The 13,463-nt window shown below is 45.0% G+C and overlaps 1 protein-coding gene across 2 annotated transcripts; it reads left to right on the forward strand.

The window, feature by feature from the left end:
- Window positions 1–53: 53 nt before the first annotated feature.
- LOC121572480 (proline-rich transmembrane protein 1) lies at window positions 54–13,059 on the forward strand. Of its 2 annotated transcripts, XM_045221878.1 has the most exons (5): window positions 54–778; window positions 1,312–1,323; window positions 7,928–8,319; window positions 9,019–9,189; window positions 9,869–13,059. In XM_045221878.1, the coding sequence occupies exons 1-5, from the start codon at window positions 763–765 to the stop codon at window positions 10,043–10,045; spliced, it is 768 nt and encodes a 255-aa protein (XP_045077813.1). In that variant the 5' UTR covers window positions 54–762; the 3' UTR covers window positions 10,046–13,059. The 2 variants fall into 2 exon arrangements, with proteins under 2 accessions (XP_045077813.1, XP_041740483.2); XM_041884549.2 differs by lacking the exon at window positions 1,312–1,323.
- Window positions 13,060–13,463: the final 404 nt, after the last annotated feature.

Consider the following 13,463-nt stretch of genomic DNA (forward strand, 5'->3'; position numbering starts at 1 on the left):
ATGATGATGTCTAAGTGCCTGTATGCCTGAGTCTAACATTGGTTTAAATGATGACACTGTTAAGTACTGCTCTTGCTGAATACTGTAGGAACAAAAATCTGTACATATCCTATTCTATAAAATACAGTAAAACATAATAATGTTCATGTAATTTACAGTCAACTATCTAACCCTGATCAAAGTCACCATCAGTTCTAGAGTCATGCCTATGTCCAGCAAACCGTTGCATGTATGACAGCAAGATGATTCTCAAAACTTCGTCCAGCATCCACAGGAATAAAGAGTGAAATGTTGTCAGCGTAGTCTACGAAGTATTCAAATCCAATATCGGGTCGCCTCTTCAATAGGTTTGTTTCGTGTTTTCAAGCTCAGTGGCATATGTATTTCCCAGTCTCGACTGTCTCTTTAAGACTACGATAGCTGTGTGTCTGATTAATTCAATGTAACTGGAGATGCATTGGAGAAACCCACTTTCCGCTATTACGGTGGATGTACCAGCTACAGAGAGAGTGTGAATAAACTTGACATTTCTTTCCCAATTGGTCATTATAATCGGATATTCCAACTGGCCTTTATCATATAAAGTTATCCTGTGATACCGTTATTATAGGCCACGGATGTGGAGATACAAAATAAATAGCTGGAAATTGAAGTCTCCATAATTTCAAATTTCCCTGAGAGGATTTACCAAAAGTCATATTGGAGAAATAAGAATATTTACATTAAATTGTTCGGAGGGGAGTTTTATTCTGACTGCACTAAATGTCGGGAAAACACGGTAAGCTTTTTTTCTCTGGTTCTGTTGCGTCTTTTATATCACCACTGTAATTGATAATTGAGCCAATTCTTCCCCTCCGCTGTCTATTCTCTCCGTTGCATTGTGATAAATGTGTACATGTCGGATAATTGTTTGGCCGTAGGGTGTTTTGGTTCTTTTGGAGGTGTATTACAGTAACAATTGGCTACATGGTGACGCACGATATCTCTGTTTCCATCTACATTTTCAGCTCCCCATGTCAACATCAACGACAAACTCGTCCTATTTCTCTGCATGCGCTGCATCTGTAGTCCACTGTTTTTATTCCCAATAGGCTACTCTCTAGTTCATCACCTATGCATGCACATTTATTTAAATTACTACAATGAAGTAAGGTTTTGAGCGCGTGCGTGCGTGTTGTTGTTTCCCTGCGTGCGGACGGATGTGCGTGTGTACAGGGTGTGTGTGCGCGTGCGTGATGGTCACATAAAAAATGCAGCACAATAATTTGCTTAATTTCTCCCTTTAACTTCCATGGATTCACTGTATCCTAGGAGGTTACCAAGGTAAGCGCCATGCTACTGAGTGAGATGCCTCCCTCATTCTGAATGAAAGCCTATAGCACAAAACAGGTTTAGGTTGGAAAAGTCCTGTATAGAGAGGCCTACAGTGCATGTTCATGGCATGCTCACATCACCTCAATGAATGAAGTGTATAGGCCTCATCACGTGTTGGACACAAACATGTCTGAGGTTTTGTTTTATTTATCAGAATAGACAGAATACTGTAATCCAATATGGATGATAAGACATGCCAGATAAAAGGTATTTTTCACTGGAGAGATGGCAACAGATATAGAAAGGCCTGTTCCCCCTCTCAGAGGAATCAGACGATCTTAATTATAGACATACCCAATTGAAATAAATGAATTAGGCCCTAATCTATGGATTTCACATGACTGGGAATACAGATATGCATATGTTGGTCACAGATACCTTTAAAAAAAGGTAGGGGCATGGATCAGATAACCAGTGAGTATCTGTTGTGACCACCATTTGCCTCATACAGCGCGACACATCTCCTTCACATAAAGTTGATCAGGCTGTTGATTGTGACCTGTAGAAATGTTGTCCCACTCCTCTTCAATGGCTGTGCGAAGTAGCTGGATATTGGTGGGAACCTGAACACGCTGTCGTACACGTCAATCCAGAGCATCCCAAACATGCTCAATGGGTGACATGTCTGGCGAGTATGTAGGCCAGCTTCCAGACATTGTATACAGATCCTTGCAACATGGGGCAGTGCATTATCATGCTGAAACATGAGGTGATGGCAGCAGATGAATAGCACGACAATGGGCCTCAGGATCTCGTCATGGTATCCTTGTGCATTCAAAATGCAATTGTGTTCGTTGTCGTAGCTTATGCCTGCCCATATAGTAACCCCACCGCCACGAAGGGGCACTCTGTTCACAACGTTGACATCGGCAGTCTGCCATCTGCCCGGTAAAGTTGAAACCAGGATTCATCCATGAAGAACATACTTCTCCAGCATGCCAGTGAGCATTTGCCCACTGAAGTCGGTTACGATGCCGAACTGCAGTCAGGTCAAGACCCTGGTGAGGACGACCAGATGAAATTATTTGGTTGTGCAAATCCACAGTTTTTGCAAACCCACAGTTTCATCAGCTGTCTGGGTGGCTGGTCTCAAACGATCCCGCAGGTGATTAAGCCAGATGTGGAGGTCCTGGGCTGTCGTGGTTACCCGTGGTCTGCGGTTGTGAGGCTGGTTGGACATTATACCAAATTCTCTAATATGACTTTGGAGGCGGCTTATGGAGCAACAGCTCTGGTGGACATTCCTGCAGTCAACATGCCAATTGCATGCTCTCTCAAAACTTGAGACTGTGGGATTGTGTTGTGTGACAAAACTGCACATTTTAGAGTGACCTTTTATTTTCCAAAGCACAAGGTGCACTTGTGTAATGATCATGCTGTTTAATGAACTTCTTGATATGCCACACCAGTCAGGTGGATTGATTATCTTGGCAAAGGATACATTCTCACTAACAAGGATGTAAACAAATTTGTGCACAACATTTGAGAGAAATAAGCTTTTTATGCATATGGAACATTTCTGGGATCTTTTATTTCAGCTCATGAAACATGGGACCAACACTTTACATGTTGTGTTTATATTTTTGTTCAGTGTACAACATAAGACATTTGGAATGATCAAACATTATACAGTGCATTCGGAAAGTATTCAGAACCCTTGACTTTTTCCACATTTTATTACGTTACAGCCTTATTCTAAAATTGATTAAATTAAATAAATCCTCATCAATCTACACACAATACCCCATAATGACAAAGCGAAAACAGGTTTTTAGAAATTCTAGCAAATTGTACAAAATTCAAAACAGAAATAACTTATTTACATAAGTATTCAGACCCTTTGCTATGAGACTCGAAATTGAGCTCAGGTGCATCCTGTTTCCATTTATCATCCTTGAGATGTTTCTACAACTTGATTGGACTCCACCTGTTGTAAATTCAATTGATTGGACATGATTTGGAAAGGCAAACACCTGTCTATATAAGGTCCCGCAGTTGACAGTGCATGTCAGAGCAAAAACCAAGCCATGAAGTCGAAGGAATTGTTCATAGAGCTCCGAGACAGGATTGTGTCGAGGCACAGATCTGGGGAAGGGTACCAAAACATTTCTGCAGCATTGAAGGTCCCCAAGAACACAGTGGCCTTCATCATTCTTAAATGGAAGAAGTTTGGAACCACCAAGACTCTTCCTAGAGCTGGCCTCCCGGCCAAACTGAGCAATTGGGGGAGAAGGGCCTTTGTCAGGGAGGTGACCAAGAACCCGATGGTCACTGACAGAGCTCTAGAGTTCCTCTGTGGAGATGGAAGAAACTTCCAGAAGGACAACCATCTCTGCAGCACTCCACCAATCAAGCCTTTATGGTAGAGTGGGCAGACGGAAGCCACTCCTAAGTAAAAGGCACATGACAGCCCGCTTGGAGTTTGCCAAAAGGCACCTAAAGGACTCTCAGTCCATGAGAAACAAGATTCTCTGGTCTGATGAAACCAAGATTGAATGCCAAGCGTTACGTCTGGAGGAAACCTCTCATCATCCCTATGGTGAAGCATGGTGGTGGCAGCATTATGCTGTGGGGATGTTTTTCAGCGGCAGGGACTGGGAGACTAGTCAGTATTGAGGGAAAGATGAACGGCAAAGTACAGAGATCCTTGATGAAAACCTGCTCCAGAGCACTCAGGACCTCAGACTGGGGTGAAGGTTCACCTTCTAACAGGACAACGACCCTAAGCACACAGCCAAGACAACGCAGGAGTGTCTTGGGGACAAGTCTCTGAATGTCCTTGAGTGGCCCAGCCAGAGCCCCGACTTGAACCCGATCGAACATCTATGGAGACACCTGAAAATAGCTGTGCAACGACGCTCCCCATCCAACCTGACAGAGCTTGAGAGGATCTGCAGAGAAGAATGGGAGAAACTCCCCAAATACAGGTGTGCCAAGCTTGTAGCGTCATACCCAAGAAGACTCGAGGCTGTAATCCCTGCCAAAGGTGCTTCAACAAAGTACTGAGGAAAGCGTCTGAATACCTATGTAAATGTATTTCAGCTTTTTGTTTTTTATAAATTTGCTAAAATTGATTGTCAAGCCCTGACATAGAGTTGGTGAGTCAGGGTGTGAATATTTTGTGTGGGAATTTCTATGTGGACATTCTAGTATTTGTATTTCTATGTTTGGCCGGGTGTGGTTCCCAATCAGAGGCAGCTGTCGCTCGTTGTCTCTGATTGGGGATCATACTTAGGCAGCCAGTTTTCCTGCCTCGGTTGTGGGATCTTGTTTGTGTATAGCCTGAGAACTTCACGTTACGTTGTTTCTTGTTTTGTTTGTTTATATAGTTTAATAAACATGTTTGCATACCACGCTGCACCTTGGTCTGAACCGTCTCTCAACGATGGTGACAGAAGATCCCACCAAAAACGGACCAAGCAGCGTGCCCAGGAGCAGCAGACACCCTGGACACAGGTGGGGAAGTCATTTTGGACTTGGGAGGAGATATTGGCAGGTAAAGGACCCTGGGCGAAGGAGGAAGCCCAGGCAGGAGAGGATCAACGGCGACATCAACGGTGCCGGCCGAAGAGGAAGCCCGAGAAGAAGCCCCCCAAAATGTTTTGGGGGGGGCTCACGGGGTGGACGACGAGGCAGCAGGAAGCCGGGAAAGGGCTGACTAGAGAGGAGGAGGCCGCTATTCTAGAGGTCCTCCAAGACCTGTGGATCGAGAGTCTGAGAGAGGAGGCCACCACGTTACGGGAGCTGTTAGCTCAGAGGGAGCAGGAGTTATCCGTTCAGAGGGAGGCGCTACAGGATGCTCAAAGGGAGAAGGAAGGAGTGGTGGCAAGGAGAGAGGAGCTGGTCAGGCAACAGAAGGAGCGTGTGTTCATAGAGGAACCTAAGTATGCGGAGATACGCACTGTGTCGCCAGTGCGCATGCACAGCCCAGTACGTCCTGTGCCAGCGCCCCGCACGTGTCATGCGAAAGTGGGCATCCAGCCAGGACGGGTTGTGCCGGCTCAACGCTCCTGGTCTCCAGTGCGCCTTCACGGTCCAGTATATCCTGCGCCAGTCCCACGCACTGTGTCGCCAGTGCGCGTTCACAGCCCAGTGCGTCCTGTGCCAGCGCCCCGCACGTGTCGTGCGAGAGTGGGCATCCAGCCAGGACTGGTTGGGCCAGCTGTACACTCCAGACCTCCAGTACGCCTCCACAGTCCAGTATATCCTGCTCCGGTTCTACAGTGCGCCTCACCAGCCCGGTAAGCCCCGCACCAAACCAGTGGTGCGTGTAACAATCCACTAGGCCCGTACCTGCTCCCCGCACCAAGCCAGTGGTGCGTGTATCCAGTCCGGCACGGCCCGTGCCTGCTCCTCGCACCAAACCAGTGGTGCCTGTCGCCAGCCCGGTACGCCCCGTACCTGCTCCCCGCACCAAGCCAGTGGTGCGTGTATCCAGTCCAGTACGGCCCGTACCTGCTCCCCGCACCAAACCAGTGGTGCGTGTCGCCAGCCCGGTACACCCCGTACCTGCTCCCCGCACCAGACCTGTGGTGCGTGTTCCCAGTCCGGCCTGGCCCGTTCCTGCTCCCCGCACCAGGCCAGTGGTGTGTGTTCCCAGTCCGTCCCGGCCCGTCCCGGCCCGTTCCTGCTCCGCGCACCAGACCTGTGGTGCGTGTCTCCAGTCCGGCCCGGCCCGTTCCTGCTCCAGAGATGGGGATGGATACGGGTCCGGAAGTTTGCTCCACTCCGGAGCCAGAGCAATCCGCTCCACCGGTGCCTGATCCAGCTCCGGTCAGTTGCTCCACTCCGGAGCCAGAGCAGTCCGCTCCACCGGGGTCCAGTCCTGCTCCGGTCAGCGGCTCCACTCCGGAGCCAGAGCAGTCCGCACCACTGGTGCCCAGTCCGCTCCACCGTGGTCCGGTTCAGCTCCGGTCAGCGGTTCCATTCCGGTGCCAGACGTCAGCCCCTCTCCAGGTTCGGGGTCTCCCACACCAGGGTCCAGACAGGGCTTGGTGCATCGTGGGGGGATTGCAAATCCAGGCCCTGACGTCAGCCCCTTTCCAGGTTCGGGGTCTCCCACACCAGGGTCCAGACAGGGCTTGGTGCATCGTGGGGGGATTGCTGATCCAGGCCCAGACGTCAGCCCCTCTCCAGGTTCGGGGTCTCCCACACCAGGGTCCAGACAGGGCTTGGTGCATCGTGGGAGGAAGGAGAGGGGAAGCATCGCGTCGAGGTCCAGACCAGACCAGGGGCGCAACGGGGAGGCAGAGAGCAAGAGGTCGTCACGCCCGGAGCCGGATCCGCCTCCGAGGCTGAAAGCCCACCCGGACCCTCCCCTAATGAGTCAGGTTGGTGCGGCCGGAGTACGCACCTTTGGGGGGGGGGGTACTGTCACGCCCTGACATAGAGTTGACTAGTTGGTGAGTCAGGGTGTGAATATTTTGTGTGGGAATTTCTATGTGGACATTCTAGTATTTGTATTTCTATGTTTGGCCGGGTGTGGTTCCCAATCAGGGGCAGCTGTCGCTCGTTGTCTCTGATTGGGGAGCATACTTAGGCAGCCAGTTTTCCTGCCTGGGTTGTGGGATCTTGTTTGTGTATAGCCTGAGGACTTCACGCTACGTTGTTTCTTGTTTTGTTTGTTTATATAGTTTAATAAACATGTTCGCATACCACGCTGCACCTTGGTCTGACCCGTCTCGCAACGATCGTGACATTGATAAAAACCAGATTTTTGCTTTGTCATTATGGGGTATTGTGTGTAGATTGAGGGGGGAAAAAACTATTTAATCAATTTTAGAATAAGGCTGTAACGTAACAAAATGTGGATAAAGTCAAGGGGTCTGAATACTTTCCAAATGCACTTTGATGGTTTGTGTTCACCATTAGACTAATGGGTAGCATGTGGGCGTATACAGTACTTGATGGTCTATTTGGTATACAGTATGGCTTAGTTGTGAATGGGCCATTAATTTAAACACAATGAAAGTATACATTTGTGCTTATTATTCATTTGGATCTGATAGTGAACTTCTCCCATCTCATCCTATTAATCAGATTTATCTTTCTCATTCAGTCCGTGTTGAGTGCCATGTGCCCTTTTAAAGGTGTCCCTCCTTCTGTGTCAGCATCCCATCCCTCTTCTTCTTTCTCTGAGTGGTCTTACTCTGGCGGTGGTGACAGTATTAGTGGGTTATGTAATGCCTGTGTGTATCCCCAAGCACAACTCCTCTCCCCCCCATGTCTGTCTGTCTGCCTCATCAACTGCTGAATAGGCTAGTCAGCATGCTGTGTATTCCTGTACTGTACAAAGTCAACTTGGCTACTGTGTGAACGTGGGGATTGCTGTTTCTCTCTGCGTGAAATGCATTCAAAATGTTCTCACGCTATACATGTCTGTGTGTTTTGCATACCGGTAGGGGAAACATCTATAGTGCTCGTATTGCAGAAGCGGAGATCAAAATGTCAGAGTGATGGCTAGTTAGATAACATTTCTGCCTAATCTTCTCTTTCTCTCGCTATCTCTTTATTTTTTCTCTCTCTAATTACTTTCTATCTCTTCCTCTCTCAGGTCTGGAGGACACCAATCGCCAGGCCATGTCCCAACCCATGCAGCAAATGCAGCCCCCTCCATACCTCCCCTCCCAGGACCCTAACATGGGCCATCAACACCACAACATGCAACACGCCAACATGCAGCACCCCAACATGGCCCCTCAGCCCGGCTGTGGCCCCCAGCCCAACTACCCCCCTCCACCCCCGCCCCCTTGTTCCGATGGCTACCAGGAGACCCAGTTCCACAATGGCTCCTACGGACACCCAGGGGCCCCACAGGGCTACACAGTCCAGACCCAGGGCCCGGGAGGGGGGGTCCCACATGCCCCTGTGGGGTACTTTCAACCAGGATACCCTCTCCAACTGCAGCCCTGCACAGCCTACGTTCCTGTCTACCCCCTGGCGTCGGTGAGTCAATGTCTTCAACTACGATAGCAGTAATCGTTCGAACACAAGACATTTTTCATTGATGCATGATATGTAATACGTCAATGCATTGCAAACCATACAAGGGTGATATGCTCATCCAAATCTTTAGAAAACCAGTGCTGGGTGGGCAGAAATATACAAGAACGGAAAGGCCCGCACAAGGTATAATGCTGCTCCCCAGTCCTTAACTCCTGCACAATGATAGATTATGTAGTGCAGGCATTCCCTTTCTTAATGGAATGGAAAATGAGTCACCCACACAGCCAATTTCCACTGGTTCTTAGATTAAGGCTGAGGAAAGAAAACATTGGTTGCTCCTTTTGAGGGGTACAGGAAAATCCAAAAGGCTTTTCCAAGGTCAGTGGCCATAAAGAGATCAAGCATCTCACAGTAGGAGTGATGGTTTTGGATCAGTTTTGCCTACTAGATCACAATGAATAAGATTACATGGACAGGGGGGACCTGATCCTAGATAAGCACTCCTACTCTGAAATGCTTGATACAGTACATACAGCCCAGGTCACAAAAACTTCTGGGAACCACTGTCATATGATACCTTTGTGTGTCCCCCCCCCAATCTATCTGTCTGTCTTGTCTGACCCCCCTGTCTGTCTGTCTTGTCTGACCCCCCTGTCTGTCTGTCTGTCTGACCCCCCTGTCTGTCTGTGTCTCTCTCAGGGGCAGCCCTACCAGGGGATGCCCCAGGGCCAGATGGGCATGCAGATGCCCCATGGCATCGCCTTGATGGAGCCCCGGCGCCCGCCTCACGACTACCTGCCAATCGCTGTGCTCACCACCGTCTGCTGCTTCTGGCCAACAGGAATCATAGCCATCTTCAAGGCAGTACAGGTTGGTATTAGGCTAGCACAGAATTATATAGAACACTAGAATGGACATTGGCATCCCAAGAACGGGATAACAGGACAACCATCAGGGTCAGGGCAAACTTTCCTTCTAGAAACTGATCAAATATGGTAAAATATTGTATGAAACTAAAACATTTGTAGATATATCTGCACAGTATGTTTGTTAGCTAGCCAGTCAGTTTTAGTGGAATTATTTATTGAGTATTTTGTTGTATCTCTGTGTATTACAGTATTATGTTTGTTGTTTATGTGCTGGTTTTGTTGGTTAGCCTGATCATTATGCACAACACTCTACAACAGTCTACATTATGTAATTGCAGCATTGTTTACACAGGCTAAAATTGATTTTTGCTTTGGGCTTGCTTCTGATGTGTTTGAGTTGAGCTAAGCTGACAACAAGGCGTAGATAGGCCTGCAAACTTGGAGCTTTAACCATTATTATGGTTGATTAATTTAAGGCCTGATAAACTGTGTTTTGTGGCTTTTTGTGTGGGTATGTGCTGTTGTCAACACCTCTCATTCGCTCTCTCAGCTAAATTCAGTTAAAGGTGGTTTATTGGCATGAAATACATTCTACAAATATGGCCAAAGCATTCCAAAAAACATAGTTGTGAGGGGAAAAAAACATTCTCTCTCACTCCCTCCCTCCCTCCCTCCCTCAGGTGCGTACGGCGGTGGCCAGGGGGGACATGGTGATGGCAGAGATAGCGTCCCGCGAGGCGCGTAATTTCTCCTTCATCAGCCTGGCGGTGGGCATTGCCTCCATCGTCCTGTGTACCATCCTCACCGTGGTAGTCATCATCGCCTCCCAACACCATGACGACGACTGGGAACCATAATACATAATGCAGTGTGGTATCATGGGATGTGTAGTTTTGGGTGGAGATTGAAGAATAAGGGCACTGACATGCACTCTCTGATACTGGTATGTTATATTGGAGGTATATATGTTTATATATGCACCCTGTGTACTTTATATACAGTTCTGACCTGACCTACTGACTACTAACGGGCTGAGAACCAATCAAAGCTAATATTCAAATGCCAAAACAAATAGGTGCCCATTATGGGCCAGTATTACTTACCATTGTAACCATTTATACTCAGATATAATAATGCTCCATTGCGCTTATGGGGGAAAACAGAGTACATATACAGAGGCATTCAATGGCAATTCCACCACTTTTCAACCTAATTTTCATTATCTCCTGCACAATACCAGTGTCTACATATGTGAAAACAGCGCATGACATCATCAAAGTTAAAACATTGAAAATGTGATTTTCGAACACTATGAGATTCGCAGTGACGTGGGGAGTAAGAAAATACTCTCCCTCTGGCTAGAAACTCATTGCAGTTTACTTTTAATCCTAGCTTGTGATGTCACAGAGAAGCATTTTTTTTACGACTATTCTTTTTTTTTTTACCACAGATCATAGAAACGCAGCATTTTCACAAATGTAGACACTGGTATGGTGCTGGAGATAATGTATATGAGGTTGAAAAGTGGCGGAATTGCCCTTTTAACTATGAATTATTTATGAATGACTGATTAATTTATGGTCCCCTCAAACCTAGGTAGACCAAATCATGTTAAAGTTCACACTGTATCACAAAACTGCCAAATAGATCACAAATCATAACTGAAATGATTGCCGTATATAATTAGTATTGGATGAGGTTATTTTGAATTACTTCTAATATAAAGACTTTTATTGAATTGTGTTTGTAGTCATTTATAGTTTTTGATTTATTATGATTTTCAGAAACGTGCCATCTAGTGATAGTATTTTTTATATTTGTTTAAAGGATAGTATAAATTACAGTATAACAAACTGCCAAACAGACGTAGGTAAGAAGGGATATAGATGATCAGTATTCATTTTACACACAATCAAATGGAAAACAAATGAAGTCATGATAAATATAATTGATATAAATATAGATATTGAGATTTTTCTTTTGAGATTAGTGACATCGCTATTTAAAGTTGTGTTGATGGAGGGATAGACCATAGGATGTACTGTCAGTGTCCAGCCTTTTTTTTGTACCTGATATGGACTTTGTTGTTGACAAATTGTTTGTTGCATAAGACTGTTTAATACTTGTTCACTTTATTTCTATATGTATTTATCTTTATTATTTATTCATTTGTTTATTTATATAATATATTTTTCATAGCTTATTAGCATGTCACCATTATGTTTGAGTTGAAATCAATAGTTTATTGTACCCATATTAACCTACAAACCTTGAAACTAGATGACATTTGATGATGTGTGTGATGATTTGCACTTCCCAGCATTGACATAGTACAGAAACTGACATTGTTACTTTGTACACCTAGGCTAATATCAGTAGGCTTAGAATTGGTTTCTACTAGGTTTTTATACACTTCAATAGAAAATGATAGAATTGTAGAAATATACACATAAAAAACAAAAAATGCTTGCCTGATTGGAGTGGTTGACCCATTTCCTAATGTCGTAGACCTAAAGTATTGCAGTACTAAGACAAAAAGCAACACATTTGAAGGAAAGTGCTTGGACGGACACAAGATTAAAAAGGGTATGTAATTATATATAGGGCTAGTGAAGTGTACATCTGAGAAATTGCTGCTTTTACAAATAATGTTTTGCAAATATTAAATAAGGTTATAATCGGCAATACAAGAGTATTATCTTAGTTAATAGTTTCTCAGAGTAAAAACGGTAGTAGGCAAAGGACTTATAGTATATGCTACAGACAAAACTCTGTTGTGCATGCCATTGTGAGCCATTATTACAATTCTCTCAGCTTTTCCCTAATTGCCTTAGCTGATAATATGGGTTGCGCCAAACACATTTGGTCTCTAATCTAGCCTATCACGTATTGAGGTGTGCTGCCCCATGTTAGAGGGCCAAGGGGGCTGTTGTGGAACAGTATGAGCTGAAATGACCTGAGCCGGAATCAGTGGAGCAGAAATACTGATGGTGGCACTGAAAATGAATGTCTCTGAGGAGAGAGAAAAAAAATCTATGCCTAATATATATTGTAGCATTTTCCTCTCCTCAACTTGTTTCTATTACCCCAAGCCCCCTCTCTCTGTTTCTCGCTTTCTGCTGTCCATTGCAAAATTGGGACCGTAATTGTCGACATATCTCTAATCTGCTTGTCCTTATTCTTCTGTTAATGCCATTTTTAAAAGAAAATAAAGTTATTCAGAGATGTTGAGAATGTATTGTTTATTGGGAAGAACCATGATTACTGATTTGAATATTGTATTAGGGTGTATGAAGTTTTATTCTGAAAGTATTATTATTCTGAAATTATTATTACTATGGTTGTTATTATTCTGTTACGTGGTAATCACTTTTGCATTTGATTATCACTACTGTATTTATAATGTACATTGTATTTGGAGAATACTGTATGTTCTTATTCTGATAACACAGTATTCTAGAATGTTAAGAGAGCAAAGTAAGCACAGTACTGTGACCCGTAATGCTGTTACTCACCTCTATACAAGAGAAGTATTGGTATGGAATGTGTGTCTGCTTTTTAGACTTACTCCTAGCATATCTAGTTGTTTTTAGATCTACACTGTGCTCTTCCCACATACTTGTTTTCTAAGGCGGTTCTATGTCATTGAAGATGACAGGCTGGGCAAATGCTACTGCTTCTTTGCAGTACTGATACCTTTTCTCAGAGCATGCAAATGTAATGGATTGACGTGTTCAAAGTGGCTGGCGAATCACAGTGTACATGTAGTTCTCTTGGGGTTTATTTCTGTTCATGGATGTTACACATGCATTTGTTGTGTATGAATTCAGTTGTTTTAATAAAATACGATTTTTTGGTTGTGCAAGACTAAGTAACAGTGATGTGTACTCTACATCTCTCTCTCTGTCTTTCTCTTTCTCTCTGTCGTTCACTCTCTCTCTGTCTCTTTCTCTGTCTCTCTCTCTCTCTCTCTGTGGCCTTTCCTCTCCCTACGTCTCTTAGGTGCTATTTATAGTTGGCCCGGATTCCTCCATCCTTGTATCTCTCTTTCTCTCCCTGTCAGAACATGAACTATCTCTCAATAGCTAGCGCTTAATCACATATCAAAGTGCAGCCTCAATTATATTTCTTTCTAGTCCTATTATTATAGTGCCAGCATTTCTGTTTGTCTTTTTGAGCATCTCAAGAGCATCTAAGGCCTATGTCGTGTGTGTTTTTTACTATCCTTTTTTCCATGTAGATAACGCAAGAGCTGAACCTCAACATAAAACATTA

This window comes from Coregonus clupeaformis, chromosome 8 (assembly GCF_020615455.1).
Source record: "Coregonus clupeaformis isolate EN_2021a chromosome 8, ASM2061545v1, whole genome shotgun sequence".
Classification (NCBI taxonomy): domain Eukaryota; kingdom Metazoa; phylum Chordata; class Actinopteri; order Salmoniformes; family Salmonidae; genus Coregonus; species Coregonus clupeaformis.